Consider the following 22,984-nt stretch of genomic DNA (forward strand, 5'->3'; position numbering starts at 1 on the left):
AGAGAGAGAGAGAGAGAGGAGAGAGGGAGGGAGAGAGATGGAGAGAGAGAGGGAGAGCATGGTATCGAATTAGGAAATTTGTAACACCTGCCATTTGATGTGAATCTGATAGCCCAAACATGTTTGCAAAATTGTCTGTTCCATACAGGAAAAAATACAAAGAAAGCCCATTAAAATACAATTGAAGTACCATGTAGTTTTATTGCATTTAAAACGCATCAGTGCCCAAGGACACTAATTTGCTTTAGACACCCAAGAGATCCATTCAAATTATTTTCATATTCGGAGGGCAAAATGTCATCCTCCAAGATAGCTAATCCCAACAGTTCTCTTGCTCTTCGGTCCTGTTCCTGGTGGGCCGCCCTTTGTCATTCGCCTATTAATGCTCACCTGAGCCAGGCCAGGTGTGGAACGAAAACAGGAACTGCATTGAAGAATCAATGAATTCATCTTTAAATTATTTTAGGTTTATTCCCCACATTTGAAGCCAGTTCTGTGCTGGAGAACCGCTTGACGTATCAGCAGACTTGATTAACTGAGGACTTAATTCAACGCTGATCTTCAGACAGACCCACATAATGTAATTGTTTCATACAAGGCAACAGTTTAAAATGTAAAATTGAATATAGAATTAATAAATCATTCATTTTAAACTTTTGAATGGTAGTGTGCCTGAAACATCACAAAGACATTGCAGAATATCAGAATCAGTTTTCACATACGAGGAATTTGTTTTAGTGATATAACTCTACAGTGCAACAAAACACAGTGACAAGACACAGGTAATAAAAGTAGTTATGTACAGATATACAAAATTAAACAAAAGAGTGTGCAAAATAGCAGAAAAACAATATATATAATATATTGTATAATAAAAATAAAAATAAAAAATGTATGACCACTTGTGTGGTGTTTATACAGGTATGGTGTTTATACAGGTATATACAGGTATGTGTTTATACAGGTATGGTGTTTATACAGGTATATACAGGTATGTGTTTATACAGGTTTATACAGGTATGTGTTTATACAGGTATGGTGATATGTGCAAATATGAAATGTAAATAAGTGTGTTAAATAAATACAAAATCTCTAAATATACAACAGTGAGTGTACACTGTACAACTTTACTACAGTAAGTGTATCTGAGGTGTTCAGACATCATTACCTGTAAATCTGTTCTGCTATAATATGCCAGAGCAAGTGTCAATAAATTAATTTGATGGATATATAGTTTTAATAAGTCGGTATGCACTGGATTCGAGTAGAAAAGGAAACAATACAAACTCTTGCCCCAGGGCGGTTGCTGAATTGTCAGTGAATACAGGCATCTGATATTTGTTGTTCATATTTGTTGTTGTTGTTGTTCAGGGCTGTAGGATATGCCGTATTCGTGGTAATTTACTTGCTCTATGCTGCTTGTCCAGCTCTCACTTGCAAGGTGGAAGAGGAAGGTGGAGGTATTTTTTACCCTGCTGTCAGCAGTTCTGGGGACAGCAACATAATGTCACTATACTGCTGGTGGTATGGCAGCTTGCAGAAGTGTTCATGCCTTTAACCAGTTCACTAATGGAACAATGAGTTTCTCTTTGCTGATTTATTTCAGACACCTGCATACAAATTTCTTATTTAAATGTACAATTACAACTTTTTGTGTAGATTTATTTGAAATATTAATCGTTTTGAATCAATGTCTGTTTTACTGAAGGACGCTTTGGTTCATTCGTGTTTCACATCTAAATTCTGCCTGAGGAGGTGTGAATGGCCTGAATGGCCTGAAATTAGGAAAAACCAAAGGACTCCACCAATTTAAATGGGGATTAGAAAAAAAAATTTTGTTCAGGGCTATATATTCTTGTCATTGTCTTATCTGCGCCGAAGGATCATTATTCATTCAAAACCTCTGTCTCAACCCACAAGCACATACTTCATGAAAAAAGGAAGGAAACCTGCACAGATAGTCTTCTGAAGAAGGATGTCCAGATCCCCCAGGCATTGTGGCAAATCAGTTATTCCTAAAACACATGCCTGCTCCATAAAGCTGTGATGGGTCTGGGACATGCAGTTCCACCACCTCATGCCTGAAGGTTGGTGATGGAGAGCTAAAGTTTATCATGATTCTCTTCGTTTCAGACAATATCTGACAAAACATTGTTACATTTTTGTGTTTAGTTATAAAATCATGACCACCAAGCAACTTCTATTATTTTGAATAAAAACCTTTTAAAAAATCCAAAACCAAAATGGACTGCACGTGCACTGGATGATTCAATTTTTCTTTTCTTAAAATGGTGGATAATGCAGAGAATATGTATTCAGTTGTTTATTGCTAAATTAACTAAAAAGTCTTTATGTTACCTACATTAACATAGAATCGGAACACGGTGTAAATGAAACTGGTCCTGTTTCGAGATCTACGCTGGATGGTACATGACCCCTGTCCACCTCCACATCTGCAGGGTATCGTACATTGCTTTGGGTTTTGGATTAAGAAGCCCGTTCTCAGCAAGATTTATCCAACATCACAGTTTCGTCTGCACCGCTGGGATACGGGATTCTTTTCTGCCTCCCCCAGCAATAAATCAAACTCTAAATGGAACAGTGTTTTACTTACCAGCTTAGAGTACATGGTGGCTCCATCCACAGCCCTTTCAACGACTTCTAGCATCTAAAACCGCACATTAAAACAAAGTAATGCTTACAATAAAGTTAACAATAAAGTTACAATAAAGTTTGAAATGTATGTTACACAGAATACTTTCCCTGTATTTAAAAAATGCACTGATTTCTGAAAATGACCGTGTTTGCATTGTGGGTAGCTGTCCTGCGATATATTCAGTATTACAAAATTAAGAGTATTTGTGACATCACCTATGCAGTGTATTGATATAGTGTTACATATTTTAACATTTGCTGATTTGCACTCCTGATGCACAGCAGTTTCTGAAACAGGAGCAGCCACTAAGAAGGAAAGAAGGAGAAAAACACACACACACAAGGCCATTTCTCATGAAAGCATGTTGTTTCTATGGTTACAAGCTGCTTAAAGCAGCTCCGAGACTCTGTCTGCCTCCTCTTCTCGCTGAGATGCCCATTAATTCAGCACTTACTGTTTCACAGAACTCTTTTACTGACCATATCTGAGCATCAATGACCTTTCAATAACCTTCACAGTGTAAGGCAGAAATAAAACCGCTTTTCTGTGTTTTTCACTCTCTATTGAACCATTTTCTCTGGGTTTGTTGAAATTTTTTAACCAGTGTTTACAGCAGTCTATAATCCCATTTGAAAAATGTAAACATTGTACATGTGCCATAGGGCTCTTTCATGCCCCAGTTTGAATTCTGAACATTTTTATTATGCTGGAAATGTGATGGATTACTTAATGCATTATTACCCTGGATGACAGACACCATTTACCAGAATCAAAGGTGGGTCTAGATTAGGTATTTGACTACGTCAACTATGGTCAAGTTTTATGGTTCATACTCATTTTACCAAAATAATCAGACCTGCGCTAGTTTTAAACATTGTAGTTGTAGATGTAGTAAAAGTGTTTTATACAAATCAGATTTCAAGTGAAGTGATTGTGATACACAGCAGCACAGCACACACTGTTAAATTTGTCATCTGCATTTAACCCATCACCCTGCGTGAGCAGTGGGCAGCCATGAAAGGCGCCCGGGGAGCAGTGTGTGGGGACCATTTATATTGGTAGATTCTTAATGAAGGCATTAAAACTATGAATGAGCACGTGTGGAGTTATATACTTAACAAAAAGTGGAGACCCGGCCTCCACAGTCACCGGACCTGAACCCAATCGAGATGGTTTGGGGTGAGCTGGACTGCAGAGTGAAGGCAAAGTCAAATTCTAATTTTATTTGTCACATGCACAGTCATACACGGTATTATATGCAGACCAGATTACAGACCAGATTATTGCAAATATTGCAAGTAAACAATGGACCAATATGCAAATATTGCAAAAATAACCAAATATTACACTTTTATGCCTTTAACCTGCAACATAAAATATGTGTAACAGGTAGGGAGAAGGTGTGCAAATAGGTGGAGTCAAAGTATAAAGTGACAAAGTATAACAAGGTAAATGTGCAAGGTAAAAAGAGTTAAAAAATTTAACTAAAAGTTTGTGCAAGGATTTCTAGGGGAATTGAGTTCAGAAGTGATTGAGAGTGAAAGTGCTGGAGTGTATTGGAGTTCTATGAAGTGCTGTTATTGTTGATATTGTTGAGAGCTCGAATAGCCTGCATTCTCTCCTCATTCTCTCTGTGTTGGACTTCAGGGAGCGGAAGTGCTTCCCTGATTGCAGCAGAGAGAACAGTCCATTGTTGGGGTGACTGAGGTCCTTCACTATTGTCCTGGCCCTGGTCCAGCACTGCTTTCTGTAGGTTGATTGAAGGTCAGGGAGCTTGGTACAGGATGATACGTTCAGCTGATCGAACCACCCTCTTTAGGGCTCGCATGTCCTGCATGGTGCTGTTCCCGAACCAGGTTGAGATGTTTCCCATCAGGATGCTCTCTATGGTGCAGGAGAAGAAGTCCCTAAGCACCTTGGAGGGACGTCTAAAGTCTCTCAGGCGTCTGAGGTGGTAGAGACGCTGCTGGGCCTTTTTCCACCACGGTGCTGATGTGACAGGACCATGACAGGTTCTGCGTGATGTGAACACCGAGGTAACGGAAGCTGTCCACTCTCTCCACTGGGCTCCTGTTGATGACAGGGGTCTGGAAGTTTCTCTCCTGCTTGGTACTAAAGTCCACAATTAACTCCTTTATCTTGCTGACGGCAAAGGGGCCAACAAGTGCTAAACACCTCTGTGAACTCCTTCAAGACTGTTGGAAAACCATTTCAGGTGACGACCTCTTGAAGCTCATCGAGAGAATGCCAAGAGTGTGCAAAGCAGTAATCAAAGAAAAGGGTGGCTATTTTGAAGAAATTAGAATATAAAACATGTTTTCAGTTATTTCACCTTTTTTTGTTAAGTACAAAACTCCACATGTGTTCATTCATAGTTTTGATGCCTTCAGTGAGAATCTACCAATGTAAATAGTCATGAAAATAAAGAAAATACATTGAAAGAGAAGGTGTGTCCACACTTTTGGCCTGTACTGTATATATCGAGGTCTTTTTTTCTTTGGGCATAATACGACGCCCCCTAGTGTTCCAATAAAACACAAACACGAAAAAGAACTCACGTTTTAATTAGGGAGATTTATCATACATGCATAAATAGAAGATACGTAAAAAATTGCCTTCGGCATTTTTTGATTTACCAACCACGAGCGCACACATAACAAATGCAATGAAATATAGTTAATTTAATATTGTCATGAAATATTTAAAATCTAACCAATACTCGCAGTGAAATACGTTGGCACGTGCACACGTTCACGCAGCGACTTGTAACCACACGTACTTACGACAACAGTAAACATTTTGCACCACTGATATGCAAACCCCATCTGTGCTCACACGTTTCAGCGCGTATCGACGTTTATTGACGCACGCAGCTCCTCCGCTTCCTGCACGTGCGATACGTGCAGCCGGGTCCGGCCCCGGAGGCGTGCGACAACGGGGACCCTCCAGAGCGGCGGGGACCCTCCAGAGCGGCGGGGACCCTCCAGAGCGGCGGGGACCGTAGAAAATGTGCAGAAATGTTCTGGCGAGAGTGAGATAATTCTACATAATACAACATGCAACGCAACATCAGATGTTAAACGTTTTATGTTCAACGCCACCGGAATTTGATATGTCTGCAAATTCTGTAAGCAAAAAAAAAAAGTAAAAACATCCCAGGTAGAAATACCGAGAATTAATCAGATTGTGAGAAATGTGTGTAATTGTTACAAATAAATGTTACAACTGCTCCCTACAGTTTACAGAAAGCGCGTTTGCGCATGCGTGTCGACCGCGCTGAAAGCGGCGCCACGGGGGCCGCGGCTGATGGTCCGACAAGCACTGGCCAAAGCCTCCGTATTAATGCTGCCCGGACCGGCCGGCGGGCTGTTCGGCGTCCAAGAGTCCGCATTTGCATCAGTATTCACGCCGATCACGCCACAACTGTTTCCGACCCCCCGCGACCAATAAACCCCTGACAGCGCAGTCGGCCACACCCAGACCCCCCAGCCCCGTTATTTGTCGTTGCTTAAGGAATATACACTTGTACGATAAGGTCAAAGTTAAATAAATTAACGACTGACACTCTTGTGGGTTAAACAGTCTTCGCCCCCTGATGCAACTAATCGGACACCAAACAAGCTGGCAACACTGTTCGCCAGAATAACTTGCAATGTTTGCTTTTGTCGTGTTTTAATTGTTTTCTTCAATAAATTGCACCAGGATAGATTCTTGTAGAGTCGATAGAAGGTCGATAGAAACGCGGCGTGACTGCATTTGCCAAAACAAGATGCAGAAATAACGTCGTAAACGTGGAGTAAACTTGGACACACGCACAACAGCGACGTGTATAAGTAGGCGTGCAGTGTTGCACTTCGTTTGAGTGAAAAATAATCAGTACAAAACTATTCGTTCCACAGCGAATGTTCCGAACTAACCTCTTAAAACTGTAAAAAAAAGAATAAAATAAATAAATAAATAAATAAATATTATATATATATATATATATATATAAAGAGAGAGAGAGAGAGAGAGAGAGAGAGAGAATGTGTTCACGTCCATCGCAAAGACGTGTCGATTTTTCACGCCTCGATTAGACGAGTTAAACGGGAGAACCGAGCGCGCGTGTAAAAAAGTTGTCGCCTACGTGAGGCTTTTGGTGCTGGCCGGAATGCGCTGTGGGCATCTCGGCTGGGGGTTGGGGGTCAGAGTGCACGGGATGGGTGAGGGGTCGCCTCTCTTCAAACGCAACAAATGTTTCTGGGGCGAAATCGCTACGTTGGGAACGTGCTGTCGCGCCCTATTGGTCGAGGGCCGCCGGAGGGGGCGTGTCCACCCGCCGACGGCTTAAATGGGCTCCGCGGACGCGTCTTCACCCCGAAGCCTCCGAAGAAACTCCTCCACGTCCAAGAGGCACTTTGTTGTCCAGGAACCCCGAGCAAGATGTCCTTTCTGCACGAAACTCGGTCCATGGATGGAAGTTTCCCTCCCTCGCCACTGGAGTCCGACTCGGCACCGAAACGTCTGTCGTGGGGGAAAGTTCTTCAGAAACTCGCCGAGCTCAACCACAGCCAGACTGAGGGCAGCGCTCCAAATGATACAGGTAAACGAACCACATTTATTCCGTTCATTAAAATGCTACTACAGTACAGTGGAACGTTGAGAAAGTGGGTTGGTTTGTGGTCTAATTGGGTCGTGTTCTGAATTCTAGGGTCGGTCTCGGGCTCCCTGTTGTCAGAAGACAATCTCTTCAGCGATCCATGGGAGGAGAGGCTGTGTGCAGATGTGGTGGACATCATCGCTCGGAGCCTTGCCGACGCCAAAGTCACCCTGGGCTGCTCCAAACTCACGGTTCCCCAGCACTTACTGCACCACGTCGGCCAGGAGCTCCTGCACTTATCAGCCACTGAGCCTTGTGGGCTACGCGGAGCCGTTGTCGACCTTTGCGTTGAGCACGATGAAACTTTCCGGAACCTGGAGCAGATTGCTGTGGACCCCTGCCTCGTGCCTACTTTTCACCTCACCCTAGTCTTAAGGGTGGAGTGCAGAGGACTGTGGCCTAAATTCACCCGCAGACTCAACAACTCGCTTCGTTTGCACTCGGGCTTTAAAGTGATCAAGAAGAAACTTTACAGCCCCAGGGAGCTGTTCATTGAGGAGTTCTAAATGCCACAAGCCTTCATTCCCTGGGATATCATGCATGTGTTGGATATCGCAAAGGAAAAATATTTCCCCACTTTAAGAATGTTTAAAACACTTAAAATGCCTTTGAATGTAGCAAAGTTGTTATGCAGCTATGATCGTTTTTCTCAGTGAAACTTATAATCTTGATGAGAAAAACTGCATATAAATTTACATTTTCTCATGAAAATATGAAATTGCCTTATTTAATATTTAAATACTGCAGTTCTTTTTTTTTGTACATTGATATTTTTTTTTATCAATAAAATGTATTTTTCATAATTACGTTGATGGCTGAGTGTCTAAATATCACTTGTTATTGTCCAGTTTACCTTATATGACCTTTTTTTATCTCTTTTAGTCACTAATTATCAGTCGGTTTAGCCAAATCTATTAACAACTGTTTCACATTTAATCATTTATATCAAAGAGGCAATGCTAAATTTATAAAAACGTGTTATGCATATTTTTCTATTACAGCTACATGTTCAGTAATTTTGTTGAATAGAATGGACAGATTTGCAGTCCCCTATTGCATCAGCCAGGGCCAGTGATGTCACCACAAGAGAGGTGCATTTAAGCTTCAGAACGTAAAAACAAGACTAATCTGGTTTTGACTTCACTGACTAGCAGACCAATGTGAATAATGCAAAAGACGTAGTAAAAGCGTGTTGCTAATTTTGAAAGAATGTGCAAAGGGTGTTGTGCATGGTAGTGGTGCAGTTGGTCCCGTTGAAGAAGCAACTCAAAACTTTGAACACGGCGTGTGTTGAAAGTATTTTAATAAATAATTTAAAGTCAACTTTTGCATCACATGTTCACGTAGGTTCATTCATAATTTGGTTCAGGATGTGACGACCATCAGAACAGAAAAATATACAGAAAAAGATTGACAAAAAAAAAAAAAAAAAAACATGAATGAAGTAAAATGATTTATGATTATTCAATTTTAATAAATACATATTCTTTGTTTCAAATATTCGATGTCAACCAACTACAATCAAGCCTGCCAGGAACAATCAATTGATAGGTGACATATTAAAATTGTAATCATGTTCCTGCATAGTCCAAATAGAAAGAACATACATATTCTATACAAATTATATCATGTCAAAAAGATCAGTCCGTTTCATAAAATGAAAAAAAAAAAAAAAAAAAAGGGGGGGGGGGGGGGGGTGCTGCAGACTCGTTCACTACATTTCTCCCCAAGACAGAATTTGTTTTTAAAAATATATACAGTTTCATGTGCATCCCCAGCCATCAGTCCTCTCCAAACGAAGGATGATGGGAAATGCGAAGCATGACAAAGGCCAGTGTCTCATCTTCAGGACAGGTCGATGCTTCGTGCGAATTGTTACAACTGAATGCTCGGACTTCAGTGAAGGTTTGAATAAGACTAAAGCAACTTTACCTTCACCCATTCAGCTCAGGTGCTCAAAAAAAGAAACCTATGGAGCAAAACAAACAAAAATCCCAAAGTTAAGTTATATATCCCACTCGACAGGCATCATAAAATGGAAGGCTAAGTTCATTTACATACCCGCTTCCGGACTTATCCATCTAGAAAAACCTGAATGTCAGAGAGTTTTGAACAGCTGGGAGTGCCCATTTTTTGAGCCCTTTGGTACAGATCAGAATCCCCAAAATATCGCGCTCGATACAGTAAGCCCTCCTCTGCAAATCACACACAAAATATTAATATTACTATTTCTACACATTTACTACATGGACTTAGTGCATAATACTGATACCTAATTCTAACTTATTATCTATTAGACCCCCATGTATGTATGAAATTGAATCTTGAAAAAATTAAATGACACCCATTCCAATCAACTGTAAATATGAGTGGCAGATCGGCAGACCTGACCACAGTACTCACTCTGCTGTTTCTCCTTCCAGCAATTGTTCCTCAGATTTGAGATGTAGTCTTCCTCCACACTCCGTTCAACATTTTTTAGGTTGGCTCCAGAGTACTTCTCTGAAAAGTCGTCACCCACATAGTAAGGCACTTTCAGAGTTGCAGTCTGTCTTCTGTTATTATGGCCTGCTGACCTAGAGGAAAAAGTGAGGACGTTTGCTTGGACTGGTAAATATTTTTCGATGGATGTGTGTAAGGTACAGGAGACTTACGGATGGCGACTGAGACTGTACGGAGGATTAGACACCATCATCTGACTGAGAGCTGAAACTATGATGAGGATGAGGATGGGCATCAGCTGAACAAACAGGGCCAGCCCTCCCTATTGAACAGCTTATTAATTAATGACAACCAATCACAACATCAATGATAAAATATTAAAATTCAAAATAAAGGAAAAAACACAACACATCAGAAAATTATTTATTACATAAAAATGTAGGATGTCAACTACAAACTGTCTAGTTTCTAGTTTATATATTGCACACCCTTACTTTACAACATCAAAGCACTGAAACACTCACTATCATTAAGCACTTAGTCCTCTTACGCAGTGTCATGGCTGCCCTGGACACTTTAGAGATGCCAGTCCACCTAGTGGATCCAGCATGTAAACTCACACAAGGTCTGAGACGGGATTCGAACTCACAACTCACTAAGCGCAACAACATGACACACATTTGGCTAATAATGTGTCCGCAGTGGGCAGCCATGACAGGCGCCTGGGGAGCAGTGTGTGGGGACGGTGCTTTGCTCAGTGGCACCTTGGAAGTTTGGGATTCGAACCGGCAACCTTCTGATTACAGGACTGTTTCCTCACCCACTAGGCCACCACTGCCCCTCGCTGAAACATTGTAAATATAACTGGAGGCGTTGTATAATGAGCCCTCGCCAACATGGGTCTGTGTACAGATTGACTTTACCAAATTCTGTATTCATTGAAACTGTCAGCCATCTGGTTCCTCTGCTCCTGTGAGAAAATCCACCCCTCTTCTCTCTAGCAGAGTGCAAGCTAAGCCCCACATCTTTTACCCTGTAGGAGCTCTCACACAGAGAGAAACACACGCAAGGACCCCCTGCAGTCTCTGTCTCACTCCGAGGCAGTCACACTCAAAAAAATTGTGGAAAAAGTGGAAAAAAATACTTTGATGTATTGTCCTTAAAACAAGTCAAAACAAGGCTCAGTAGTGTGTGCGGCCTTCAAACGCCTGGATATGCCCCTTGATGAGGTAGTGGATAATCTCCTGAGGGATCTCCTCCCAGACCTGGACAGTCTGTGGTGCAACGTGGTGTTGGTGGATGGAGCGAGACACGATGTCCCAGATGTGCTCAATTGGATTCAGGTCTGGGGAACGGGCAGGGCTGTCCATAGCATCAATGCCTTCATCTTGCAGGAACTGACTTCCAGCCACATGAGGTCTAGCATTGTCTTGCATTAGGAGGAACCCAGGGCCAACCACACCAGCATATGGTCTCTGTCACGTGTGCTCAGCATGAACCTGTTTTCAGGTGTGAAGAGCACAGGGCGCCAGTGGCATATTTGGTGTTCTCTGGCAAATGCCAAATGTGCCGCACGGTGTTTGGCTGTAAGCACAACCCCCACCTGTGGACGTGGGGCCCTCATTCCACCCTCATGGAGTCTGTTTCTGACCGTTTGAGCAGACACATGCACATTTGTGGCCAGCTGGTGGTCATTTTGCAGGGCTCTGGCAGCGCTCCTCCTGTTCCTCCTTGCACAAAGGCGGAGGTAGCGGTCCTGCTGCCTGGTTGGTGCCCTCCTATGGCCTCCTCCACATCTCCTGATGTACTGGCCTGTCTCCTAATAGCGCCTCCACTACGCTGACACAGCAAACCTTCTTGCCACAGCTCACACTGATGTGCCATCCTGGGTGAGCTGCACTACCTGAGCCACTTGTGTGGGTTGTAGACTCCGTCTCATGCTACCACTAAGGTGAAAGCACCGCCAGCATTCAAAAGTGACCAAAACATCAGCCAGAAAGCATAGGAAGTGAGAAGTGGTCTGTGGTCACCACCTGCAGAACCACGCCTTTATTGGGGATGTCTTGCTAACTGCCTTTAATTTCTACCTGTTGTCTAGTCCATTTGCACAACAGCATGAGAAATTGATTCAATCAGTGTTGCTTCATAAGTGGATAGTTTGATTAGTAGTGTAAAGTATTCCTTTTATTTTTAATGCATTTTTCACTAATGGATGTGAATTGGAAATTTGTTCAGATTGTATTGACACATACGGTGGCCCCGTAATCAGAAGGTTGCCGAATCCTGATCCGCCAAAGGTGCCACTGAGCAAATCACCGTCCCCACACACCGTTTCCCAGGCGCCTGATATGGCTGCCCACTGTTCACCAAGGGTGGTGGTTAAATGTTGTTAAAGAGCTTGTACTCTGCATTTGAAATGTTTTAGGCAAGAGACAATAAATAATTCAATAAATCAAATTCCTCAAACACAAACATGTTCACAACATACTTTTATAAATTTTATATATCAAATTTTTATGTTAATCTGATGAACAGTGAAAGAGCAGGACAATAGAAAATGCAAAGTGGTCATTTTTTCCTTTCCAGTTGGTGGCGCTATACCAAGGTCTCAAAATATTTATATTGTTGTGTGAGACTGAATATTTCTGTGGCGTTGATCACTCAATGTATAGTGTAATTAATTAATTTTTTTATTTCCCCAAAAATGACAATTTGTTGGCTTGCCATTGCGTTCGAGCAATCAAAAAAAGCTTCACAATTTAGCATAATGAACCTAAAGTAAAGTGAAATGCTTGTCACATATGATACACAGCAGCACAGCACACAGTGAAATTTGCCCTCTGCATTTAACCCATCACCCTGAGTGGCAACTTGGCGGTTCGGGATTCGAACCAGCAACCTTCTGATTGTGGGGCCGCTTCCTTAACCGCTAGGCCACCACTGGCCCATTAAAATAGGAGAACATTGGCTGGGAATCCTGTATTCTACATATAACTTGGAGTGACAAAAGGAGTGGACAAAGGGTCTGGGACCCTAGTTTTCAAATTCCTTTGTATAATAAAATTAAATAATCCAGATTATCTCACTTCCTGTTGGGCAGAGCTATTGAGTGTATCATAAATTTGTCCTAATGAGATACACATGTATACTAATTTTGGTGGTGATAAGTGAAAGTGAGTGTGCACCAGAAGGGGTAATGCTTTACGTGGCACTGTTGAAACCCCCTGGCCACGCCTGGGTCAAAACCTGTCTCAGTACGAGCTTTGCGTGAATTATGATGTGTAGGGCAAATAAAATAGAGTTTTTGTGCATAGGTTAAAAACTGAGAAAATGTCAGCATATGGCTGCCCTGCACTTTCGGTGCATGGGCCCTAATAACACATCTCAACCCACTTCAGAAAAACCATAGAGATTATATAAATGCTCCAATAAAATGACAATGACTTACATCTCTGCGTTGCTCCCGATGCTCTGTTCTGTGGTTATGGCCAAAACGCATCCTGCCATTACTATAGACATGCACATTACCTTGGAGAGAAAGGGAGATCTACTGTAAAACATCAAATCCAACTCGGAGTGAACACAAAGAAGCAACATATACCAAAGAGGCTTACTTGATGGGAAACCACCACCAAAAAACATATTAAACAGGTCTTCGGGAGAGATGTCTGCCTCAAACCCACGATGGGAATGTCCATGCCCTGACGGGTGTACTTTCTCCTCTCCATATTGATCGTACTGCCGCCGCTTTTCTGTGTTACTCAGGACAGCGTAAGCATTTCCTATAGCTGAACAGCAGGGGAACAACTTACTTTTCACAATGTTCCCAACATAGGAGAAGAGTAGGAAATGCAGGATGCAGGAGGCCTGTTACCTTTGAAGGCCTCTGTAGCTCCTGGAGCATGATTCTTGTCTGGGTGAAATTTCAAGGCCAGCTTTCTGTAGGCCTTTTTCAGATCTTCCTCTGAAGCTGTCTTGCTAACGCCAAGGATCTCATAGTAATCCTTACATTTTTTTATTCTGCACCACACAACCACAAAAGGAATATCAAGTCTTCACAATGTGTTCACATCACAGGAAAGACACAGCAGAATTTTGGACATGAGATTGATGAACTGGCGCTTGCTGTAAAAAATAAAAAAGAGGCAAGGAGTCCCACCTTCTGACAGCGTCCACTTGGTCTGCTGTGTATGATTTGGCTGAGTCTGTGGCACTTTCTCCTGAAGTGTTATCTTCAGCAGCTTGGCTCCTGAACCGGATCCCTGCACCAGGAGCATCTCCGTTGTTCTCCTCTTGACCACAGTGTTTGTTATTCTGTCCAATTGATTCTAATAAAGCTAAAAGATGAAAAGAAATGAACACACCTCCAGAGTTATTTATCAGCATGACTGTACGAACCACAAACTCATCCAAAGAAGCCGATATCATTGACATGCGGAAGATCCAAAGTGAGAAATTTGGCCATTTACCCTTGTCTCTCTAACTGGGAAAAAGTGATCATTGCGTTATGATTCATTAGATCAACCTTAAATATTAATGTATGTCTCAATTATTATACTATAATAATATGATTATAACAAACAATTTAATGCATTTAATGCAGAGAGGCGGCAGATGTCCTATGCCTATAAATAATAGCATATACATAGATTCAAATAAAGGAACAAACAACCGAGTCATCTTCGCAACTAAAACACCGGTAAATGGATCAATGCGTGTTTACGCAGACGCACAATTTTACCGCTACCGAGCAGCCGCCGCTTTATTAATTATTCCGTCGTGTCTGATCACAGTAAACTTATCAGATCCGTCACAAACAGCGTGAAGACCAGTAGCTAAAGACGCCGGGGGCTACATGGAAAAAAAAAGCCCCGAAAGACGCGTAGCGCTGTTCCACACGAACGGCCGAATTAAAGGTCGGAGTTTCTGCGCCTGCGCACTGCGCCAGCCCCGTCGCGGCCCATACTTCGTTATAGAAGGCTTTTTTTTATTTGCTGCTGTTCGTCTCTCCGGCGGGTCTGTACGCACTTTTCGCCTTGTCCGTCGGAAAGAGCCTCTGCGCCTTTTCCAGAAACCTCCGGGCCTTGTCCGCCTGGTTATTCCTTATCGCGGCGGCGGCGATGTTAATGCAGCGTTCCGCCTCGTCCTTATTTGAGTCCATCGCGATGGCGGAACTGTTTACTGACGGGCGTCGCTTTCTGATGACGTCAGGCCGGAGCCACCATAACGCGTCAGTGGGAAGGGGCCTGACAGCCGACGCGAACGCACATGCATGCGGCGCTCAAGTGAACGCGAGCGGCCATGAATGTCAGGATCGAGCGAGTGTTGCCTCTCTCGAATCCCCTGTTGAGGCGTGACGCGTGTAAGGTCGGTCTTCGAAGGACGTTCCGACAGAAAAGCCCGACCTGGGAGGAACGACTGGCCGACGCGGTCACCCCCCTGTGGAGGCTGAACTACGAAGAGCAGCTGCAGCTGAAAGTCGAGCGACAACAGGAGATCCTGCGAGAACTCTCCAGCCGCTTATCCAACACCGACAGTGTCCCTCTCCTTCCCATAATTCCTTCTCCGCTGAGGAATGGGTACCGCAACAAGTCAACCTTCTCCGTCAACAAAGGAGTGGATGGCAATCCAAAGACCGTTGGGTTTTACATTGGGACGGGGAAATCGGGCAACGTTGTTTGCGTCGGTGGAGGCCACCTGCTGAACATGCCCGAGAAACACGCGTTGGTTGCGAGGTGCTACGAGGATTTCATCCGCCAGTCGCCCCTGCGGCCCTGCATTGTGTTCAGCGACGGCGGCCACTGGCGGGAGGTCACGGTGAGGACCACCTCGGCCGGCGGTGCCATGGCCATCGTCTACTTCCACCCTCAGGACCTGACCCGTGAGCAGAAAAGCCAGCACAAAGCCAAGCTCGTGGAATACTTCGCACGGGGCCCCGGGTCTGTCTGCCGGCTAGACTCTCTGTATCTCCAGGAGAGCGCCATGACCCGCTGCTCCCACCAGGACTCCCCGTACCAGCTCTTGTACGGTCAGCCCCATATCCACGAAGAGCTGCTGGGTTTTCGGTTCAGGATTTCGGCGGACGCCTTCTTCCAGGTCAACACGGCAGCGGCGGCGGTGCTGTACCGCACTGTGGGCGAGTTGACTCGGGTCAGCGGAGGAGAGACTCTGCTGGATGTCTGCTGTGGGACAGGCGCTATTGGAATCTCCCTGTCCTCCAAGGTGAAGAGGGTGATTGGAATAGAGGTGATGGAGCAGGCGGTGGAGGATGCGAGGCACAATGCAGAAACGAATGGCGTACGGAACTGCGAGTTCCTCTCGGGTAAAGCTGAGGCCGTCCTTCCCAAACTGATGCCCTCGCTCGACTCGGACTCTGGACTTACTGCGGTGGTGAACCCATCGAGGGCTGGTCTCCACTACCGCATCATCAGAGCCCTGCGCAATCACCTCAGCATCCGGAGACTCGTGTACATATCCTGCAAGCCTGACGGCGAGGCCATGAGAAACTTCGTGGAGTTGTGCTGCAGTCGGAATGAGCAGAAGAAGCTGACGGGAGAGCCGTTTACACTGACGCTAGCTGTTCCTGTGGACATGTTTCCACACACAACTCACTGTGAACTGCTGTTAGTCTTTGAAAGGTGATCTGGAATCTGGAATCATTTCTTTTGAAGAAATCAAATATATACTAAGTATACTAATATATACTAATATATTAGTATAAATATATACTAGTATAAATATATACTAATTTCTCACATTTTCCATAATTTAAGATATCTAGGATAGTATTTGATTTTGTAACCTCACTAAATCACCAGTGAGGTTACAGTACATCTGATGTACACCAGGTGGCGCCAGTCTGTTGAGACTGCACAAGTGGCCCATTCGTGACAGACACACACACCTACACAAAAGAAAAAGATCATCTATAGTTGTTGAATTAAAGGCTGCCCAGTCATTAGAATAATAATAAAAAAAAACTCAAATGAAATACCAACAAGTTTGCACAAACATGTTATTAATTACAGTGTCTCTTCATTTCTTTAACAAATCTTCTAATTATTATTATATAAATTTTTACAAACACATTGTGACCGATGCAGGGCATCTAAAAAGTGTACATTTAAGTGTACCCTTTTAAAATGCCAAAACGTTTCAGGCATTGTATTGTAATGCAGTGGTGGCCTAGCAGGTAAGGAAGAGGCCCCGAAATTGGAAGGTTGCTGGTTCGAATCCCGAGGTGCCACTGACCGTCCCCACGCACTGCTCGCTGGGCGCCTTTCATGGCTGCTCACTGAAGGTGATGGTTAAAAGCAGAGGACACTTTTTGTTGTGTGCTGTCCTGCAGTGTAAGTTAATGACAATCACTTTCACATTTATTGTTTCACATTTTTTACATCACACAAACTGGGAATTTACATCTTTTATATCCACTGCGATATAAAAAATCAGCCACAAAATTGAATACGTCCCCGGTTTTTGCCAAAACAGCCCTGACCCATCAATGTATATTTTAGCTAAAGCTCCCCATCTGGCCACTACATTTTGTGGACAAAATGACATTCTGTCAGTGGCTCAATTAACTTTGTGGCTGAAATGCATTTTGTGAACGAAATTACATTTTGTCAAGTAAAAGTGTACCAAATCAATTGTTGCTTTTGACTCCTTGTGAACGAAATAACGTGACAACTCCTTCCTTTTGTTGACAAAATGTGATAAGGGCTTATATCTCTGTGGACAAAATGCCACAAAGCTGATTTCGTCATAATATGATTCATTTTGCGGCACGGAATGCATGTTGTGCCTGAAAATAAGCACTTGGCGCCCCATAGTTAAAATGCCTGTAACCCGTGCGCTTCATTTGGAAAAAAAAAAAGAAAATTTCTTGTTATTGTGTAGTAAAAACATTATCATTGTTTGAGTGTCGAAAATGATGTTACGTGCAGCGTTCCAGTCGTGCTTCGGCCTGAGATTATCGCTTGCCATCAAATTATGACGAACAGACGACTGCCGGCGCAGCCTCGGCTCAGCGCGCATGCGCGTCCCCCGTCCCCAGTCCCCCGTCCCCACCACCATCCGTACGCCGAAGCAACGCGCGAACGGACCGACAGAGCCGCCCTTCCATTCGCGAGGCGGGATGCGGAACGAGAGGACGCGGGACGAGGTAGGACAAGATCTGCAGGACGCGCCGCGCCAGCCAATGGGACGCGAGGCGCGCCGCGCCATCCATTCCGCCTCCACCAATCGCGCGCTTTTAAAACGAGGTCTCGCGCAGGGGGAGTGAAAGTAGATGAGAATAAAAAAAATAAAAATTATTCGAGCAATAACACATCGTTTTCCGTCTCGGGTACCGATTGCGGGGACGCTGCGTCGGAAAGGTACGTGGTCGCGCGTGGAGAGCCTGTGACGCCACTGACGCGCTGATCGTTTCGCAGCTTGCTGGCGGCATGACGGTCGGCGAGCAGCAGAGGAGCGACGCGGCGGCGGTGGGAGACGTTTTCGACGACACCTACAAGGAGAAGGACGGGCCAAAGCCGCCCATGCGGATTGTGTGGAGGAACGTCGTTCTGATGTCGCTGCTGCACGTCGGAGCGCTCTACGGCCTGGTCGTTGTCCCCTACGCGTCGCTGTCAACCTGGATCTGGAGTAAGTGCGCGTAATCGGGGGTGTTTCCATCCTCTCTCCCGCGTTTCATAATTGCACATTGCACGCAAGCGTGATCCTCGAGTGTCGGTGCCACCGGATGCCATCGTTCTCTGATCATGCAAAAAAAAAAAAAATCTAATCTGATTAACTCTAAATGCATCTAGAGGCCAAATTGGAGTCATACGACACACACAAAAGTTATATACTGGCAGCTGTACTGCCTTGCTGTCTGGCTCTTTTTTTTGTCATCGAGTGACAAATGCAGTGAGATAGAATCATCCAACATACACACACACACACACACACACACTAAAAGTGTTAGACCGTGTCATACATTTTTCTGTGCTGCCGAACTGCATAATATTTCAGGCTGATGACAATGAACAAAGAGCCATTGCGATAGGCTTTCTATTGTGGGCTGGAAGCGGCCACAACAGTGTGGCCTTCTTCGCCGGCCTGAGCCTCCGAGGTCTGGCAGCGTCGTCTGAAAGCGCACAGTGAGACATTCAGTCATCTTGCTCAGCCGCCGCTGTGCCACGCACTGCGCAGACAAAAACAGCCCACAGAGGGGCGGGTTTGTTTTTTAAACGCTACACGTTTTTTTTTTGGTGTTTTTTTTATTTGATCCCAAGTTTTTTTTTTTTTTGTTTTTTTCTGGTCCACCCTGCAGCTGCCGTGTGCTTTTTCATAAGCGCTCTGGGAGTGACAGCTGGAGCCCATCGGCTTTGGAGTCACAGGTCCTACAAGGCCTCCGTGCCTTTGCGGATTTTCCTCGCCGTGGCCAATTCAATGGCCTTTCAGGTGACTACGCGACGACATTTGTGTTTGAGGCTAGGCCGCTCAGATGTAGAATTCGTGCATGCACTGACACGTTTATCTTTCTAGAATGACATCTACGAGTGGGCCAGAGACCACCGGGTTCACCACAAGTACTCTGAGACGGATGCCGACCCACATAATGCATCGAGGGGCTTTTTCTTTGCTCACATTGGCTGGCTTCTGGTTCGCAAGCACCCCGACGTAATAGAGAAAGGACGCAAGTTGGACCTCTCGGATCTAAAGGCGGATCCAGTGGTCATGTTCCAGAGGAGGTGAGTATGTACTACACAACAAAGGAATGCTTGGACTTAGTGGATGTTTAGCCACTTCGTTAGGTACACCACCCTAGACCTGGGTTGGACCTCGTTTTGCCTGCACAGAAGAACCTTTGTTGTGTGGATTCAGCATTGCTGCGATAAATGCTGCTTAGGGACAAGTCGGTCCTGCCAAATTTGTCGGACACAGGTTAGTGCTGGGAACCTTGCATTCAGTCTCATCTCAATGGGACCCTGTTATATTGGGGCACAGTGAACTTCACGGGACCAGCTTGACATCATGTGTGCTTTGTCACACGCCGCATTATCCTGCTTGGAGATGGTTTGAAAACAAGCGCCCCACTTTTTATGGGGGCCTGGCACACGGGGAGTGTTCGCTAATGTCACGTCAAGCATGCCTTCAGGATTAATGGAAGGAAGCTGGTGGGGCCATTATTCCCCATGTAATAAATGGGGAACGCTTCTTCATGTCTTTGGACCTCTTGACCTCGTTCTCCTTTTGTGGATATTTTGGATATTTACATCTATTTTGTTCTGTGACGCTGAGAACCTTTGCACAGGGTCACCAAAAAGTGTGTGAAACTATGTCAACAACCCCAAACCCGTATTGTCTATTAGATGGTTTTTTTTGCACTGGGTGTGTGAATCTGCGTCAAAATGTCCCACACATTCTGATGAACTGATAAGGACTGTCACCCGTGCCAGATCACAGATAATGCAGTGTCCAGTCACGGCGCCTTTGCTCTTGGACGCAGTCCCATGTTAGTTCTAAGCCTTTTTGCCGGGGGGATTAAACTTTCTAAACTCCAACAAAGAGTAACTCAGTGAACTGTCAGATCTGGTGGCTGGGCTGAACCTGACCTGTCAGCAGGACCGACTGCATGTTTTAGGGGACTTATTCCTCATCAGCGCTTGGCATTGTAAAAAGTGCGTTTCATTGGATGATGTCATTCATCACAAACATTTGATTCCAGCGGTACCACGAGTCAACAGAACATGTGAAGATAGGCCCTACTGAAAATGTTGGACTGAGCTGGTTCCTTTTCCCCCCTCCTACAGGCATTATAAACTCTCGATCGTCCTCATGTGTTTCGTCCTCCCCACGTTTGTACCCTGGTTCCTGTGGGGTGAGTCTCTGTGGGTCAGCTACTTCATCCCGGGTCTACTGAGGTACACCATCGTGCTAAATGCCACGTGGTTGGTGAACAGTGCTGCTCACATGTGGGGCATGAGGCCATACGACAAAAGCATCAACCCCAGAGAGAACAAGTTTGTTGTCTTCAGTGCCGTAGGTACGACCCCTGAAATAATTCCTGTTTATTGTCACTGCAGTCAGACTGTAAAAAAAAAGTTGATTATGGGAATAATCATGTATTCATATAATATCATATAATATCATATAATATCGCTGTTTTACTCCTAGGTGAAGGATTTCACAACTACCACCACACGTTCCCCTACGACTACGCAGCGAGCGAGTTCGGCTGCAGTCTGAACCTCACCACGTTGTTCATCGACCTCATGTCCTGTCTGGGCCTGGCGAAGGACTGCAAGCGGGTGTCTGCTGAGATGGTCGCCGCCCGCGTCAAGCGCACCGGCGACGGCAGTCATAAGAGTGGCTGAACGTCCCGCACGGCCCTGAACTCGCGTGCGGTTGTGGAATGTGACCGAGTAGAAAACTAAAAAGAGCCTAGTAATGCGTCAGCACTTTTATCTGGTTAGGGAAAAAAATGCAAGTGCTGCAAAAGCTAATAACAGCTCCGTGAATTGTTTTGTTAATGTTTTCTTTGCTTTATTCATATATCAACCTGGTCGAGGCTGTTATTGGCGCTTGGGAAAAAAAAAAACCCACTCAGTTATATAACTGCAATAACTTCTGTGTTGCAGATAAACTCCAATTAAGGATTTCGAGCACATTTTGGAATTTATGGAGTAAATAGCTTTCTGATTAAGCTGTGAAATGAGAGTCGAATTCATCGTCACTGACATTGTTCTAGTAACATGACTACCGTTCAAAAGTTTTGGGGGCGTTTAGGAATTTCCTTGAACGTCAAATGGGTAATAATGGAAAAAATAAGTATTCACTGACAAATCTGAAATAATTCTATACCACACTTGGTGATTGCTTCTTTCATCATTGTGACTAAAATAATTGAAAAGGGTTTTCTAATTATTGGTGAATGTTTGACAGTGACAGACTTGGATTCTACTGGCACTCAAGACTAACTGTTGCTGATAACGTTGCTCTGTACTTGCAGATATTCCATCATTAACAGACATTTCCAGCAGCCAGAGTCATGTACAGCGATGTCTGGGCTGGAGGTTTCACCCATTTGGTGTCTCTTTGATGCACCAAACTATTGTTTCACTTCCAAAAATGACCCTAAACTTTTGGACTGTAGTGTACATGTGCAATCAATCTACAAATGGCACTTTTAAAATGACCAAATGAAGGAGTTGCACCTTTTAATGTGAGTCTTAATTTTCACATACAATTATTTATTCAACGTTTTTCTGTTTAGGGAGGATAGTTACAGATGTGGGGGATTCATTGTAACCAATCTTCTCCATCATCCATAATGAATAAGCACTCAGTAAATGCCCCTGCAAATGTATTTAATGTTGTGATGCCTTTTTGTTGCATTTAACTTGAAACTGTTTTGCCATTTGGTGACTATGTGGCAAATGAGAACATACAGACATGTTGTATGTACAGTCTAATCTCTGATAGGTGCTCTAAGGATAACCTGTTTTTTTTTTCTCTCAAGATTTGTATCTCAAGATTTGTATCTCAGGATATCTGGCTAAGAATCACTTCGATATGATCAAGGTTGCATGGAATTTGTTGGTAGACCCTTACAATGAAAGCTCTGATAACAATTTGACAGGACAGTAACTTATATTTTTCCACAGTAGATTAGACGCTGACTGATCAGCCTGTCCGCAGCCGGCTTCTCGGTAGAGAGTGAATTGTTCATTCAGCAGCTTTGCCAGATGTCATGTGAAACATAAATATGGCCCTTAAAGATGCCAAAATCTGCCCTCTCCCCATATATTACCAACAATTATTACAGTCTTACTTAATGTAAACTTTTACATTTGTGGTTGTTGCATGCTTGAAACTAAAAACATTACAGTGTCCTGAGATCTAATTGCCTTAATATCTGGCCTGTTTTGAATACTTTAATATTTGTATAAACCAATATTTTACACGTAGAAGGTTTGTGAAAGTTGTGCTGTGGCATTTTTTGCTATTATTGTGTTATTAATGGTTTACCCTTTGAATAAAAATTTGTGTTGTCTTGTTCGTCCCATCAAGAGTGACTCTGACGCCACCCAGTGGTAAAGTCTCGATGTGCGCTGTGGGGTGAATTAAAATACACGGCCTAAAACCAGAAAGTGCTGGAAGACATGTGACCCCGGATGATTTTATTATTGATTTATCACCTTTACACCAGTAATTTCATTGGTGAAACCACATACGACATTGCAAATGAATTTAACATC

General features: G+C 43.9%; 4 protein-coding genes across 4 annotated transcripts; 3 read left to right on the forward strand and 1 right to left on the reverse strand.

Annotated features, from left to right (window-relative positions):
• Nucleotides 1–7,029: 7,029 nt before the first annotated feature.
• LOC114796091 (DNA damage-inducible transcript 4 protein-like) lies at nucleotides 7,030–7,864 on the forward strand. The gene is made up of 2 exons (XM_028989983.1): nucleotides 7,030–7,238; nucleotides 7,347–7,864. Exons 1-2 carry the CDS (start codon nucleotides 7,079–7,081, stop codon nucleotides 7,799–7,801), a joined length of 615 nt encoding a protein of 204 aa, XP_028845816.1. The 5' UTR covers nucleotides 7,030–7,078; the 3' UTR covers nucleotides 7,802–7,864.
• An 841-nt stretch (nucleotides 7,865–8,705) lies between these two features.
• dnajb12a (DnaJ heat shock protein family (Hsp40) member B12a) lies at nucleotides 8,706–14,932 on the reverse strand. The gene is made up of 9 exons (XM_028990122.1): nucleotides 14,766–14,932; nucleotides 13,897–14,074; nucleotides 13,612–13,757; nucleotides 13,352–13,525; nucleotides 13,186–13,265; nucleotides 9,950–10,059; nucleotides 9,699–9,871; nucleotides 9,357–9,490; nucleotides 8,706–9,264 (listed from the first exon to the last, which is right to left on the reverse strand). Exons 1-8 carry the CDS (start codon nucleotides 14,896–14,898, stop codon nucleotides 9,369–9,371), a joined length of 1,116 nt encoding a protein of 371 aa, XP_028845955.1. The 5' UTR covers nucleotides 14,899–14,932; the 3' UTR covers nucleotides 8,706–9,264; nucleotides 9,357–9,368.
• An 11-nt stretch (nucleotides 14,933–14,943) lies between these two features.
• trmt2b (tRNA methyltransferase 2B) lies at nucleotides 14,944–16,662 on the forward strand. The gene has a single exon (XM_028990121.1). The coding sequence runs from the start codon at nucleotides 15,039–15,041 to the stop codon at nucleotides 16,377–16,379; it is 1,341 nt and encodes a 446-aa protein (XP_028845954.1). The 5' UTR covers nucleotides 14,944–15,038; the 3' UTR covers nucleotides 16,380–16,662.
• Nucleotides 16,663–17,788: 1,126 nt separating this feature from the next.
• Nucleotides 17,789–22,784, forward strand: scdb (stearoyl-CoA desaturase b). The gene is made up of 6 exons (XM_028990010.1): nucleotides 17,789–17,901; nucleotides 18,173–18,383; nucleotides 19,054–19,184; nucleotides 19,269–19,474; nucleotides 20,537–20,769; nucleotides 20,901–22,784. The coding sequence occupies exons 1-6, from the start codon at nucleotides 17,875–17,877 to the stop codon at nucleotides 21,098–21,100; spliced, it is 1,008 nt and encodes a 335-aa protein (XP_028845843.1). The 5' UTR covers nucleotides 17,789–17,874; the 3' UTR covers nucleotides 21,101–22,784.
• The last annotated feature ends 200 nt before the right edge of the window (nucleotides 22,785–22,984 follow it).

Source organism: Denticeps clupeoides, chromosome 8, assembly GCF_900700375.1.
Source record: "Denticeps clupeoides chromosome 8, fDenClu1.1, whole genome shotgun sequence".
Lineage (NCBI taxonomy): Eukaryota > Metazoa > Chordata > Actinopteri > Clupeiformes > Denticipitidae > Denticeps > Denticeps clupeoides.

Coding starts and splice junctions, on each gene's coding strand:
- LOC114796091 (XM_028989983.1), top strand. CDS start 7,079: ATGTCCTTTCTGCACGAAACTCGGTCCATGGATGGAAGTTTCCCTCCC. Junction 7,239..7,346: donor CAGCGCTCCAAATGATACAG/GTAAACGAACCA, acceptor TCTGAATTCTAG/GGTCGGTCTCGGGCTCCCTG.
- dnajb12a (XM_028990122.1), bottom strand. CDS start 14,898: ATGGACTCAAATAAGGACGAGGCGGAACGCTGCATTAACATCGCCGCC. Junction 10,060..13,185: donor ATCGGGAGCAACGCAGAGAT/GTAAGTCATTGT, acceptor GCTGTTCAATAG/GGAGGGCTGGCCCTGTTTGT. Junction 9,872..9,949: donor TACAGTCTCAGTCGCCATCC/GTAAGTCTCCTG, acceptor TTTTTCCTCTAG/GTCAGCAGGCCATAATAACA.
- trmt2b (XM_028990121.1), top strand. CDS start 15,039: ATGAATGTCAGGATCGAGCGAGTGTTGCCTCTCTCGAATCCCCTGTTG.
- scdb (XM_028990010.1), top strand. CDS start 17,875: ATGCGGAACGAGAGGACGCGGGACGAG. Junction 17,902..18,172: donor ACGAGAGGACGCGGGACGAG/GTAGGACAAGAT, acceptor ATCGTTTCGCAG/CTTGCTGGCGGCATGACGGT. Junction 20,770..20,900: donor TGTTGTCTTCAGTGCCGTAG/GTACGACCCCTG, acceptor TTTTACTCCTAG/GTGAAGGATTTCACAACTAC.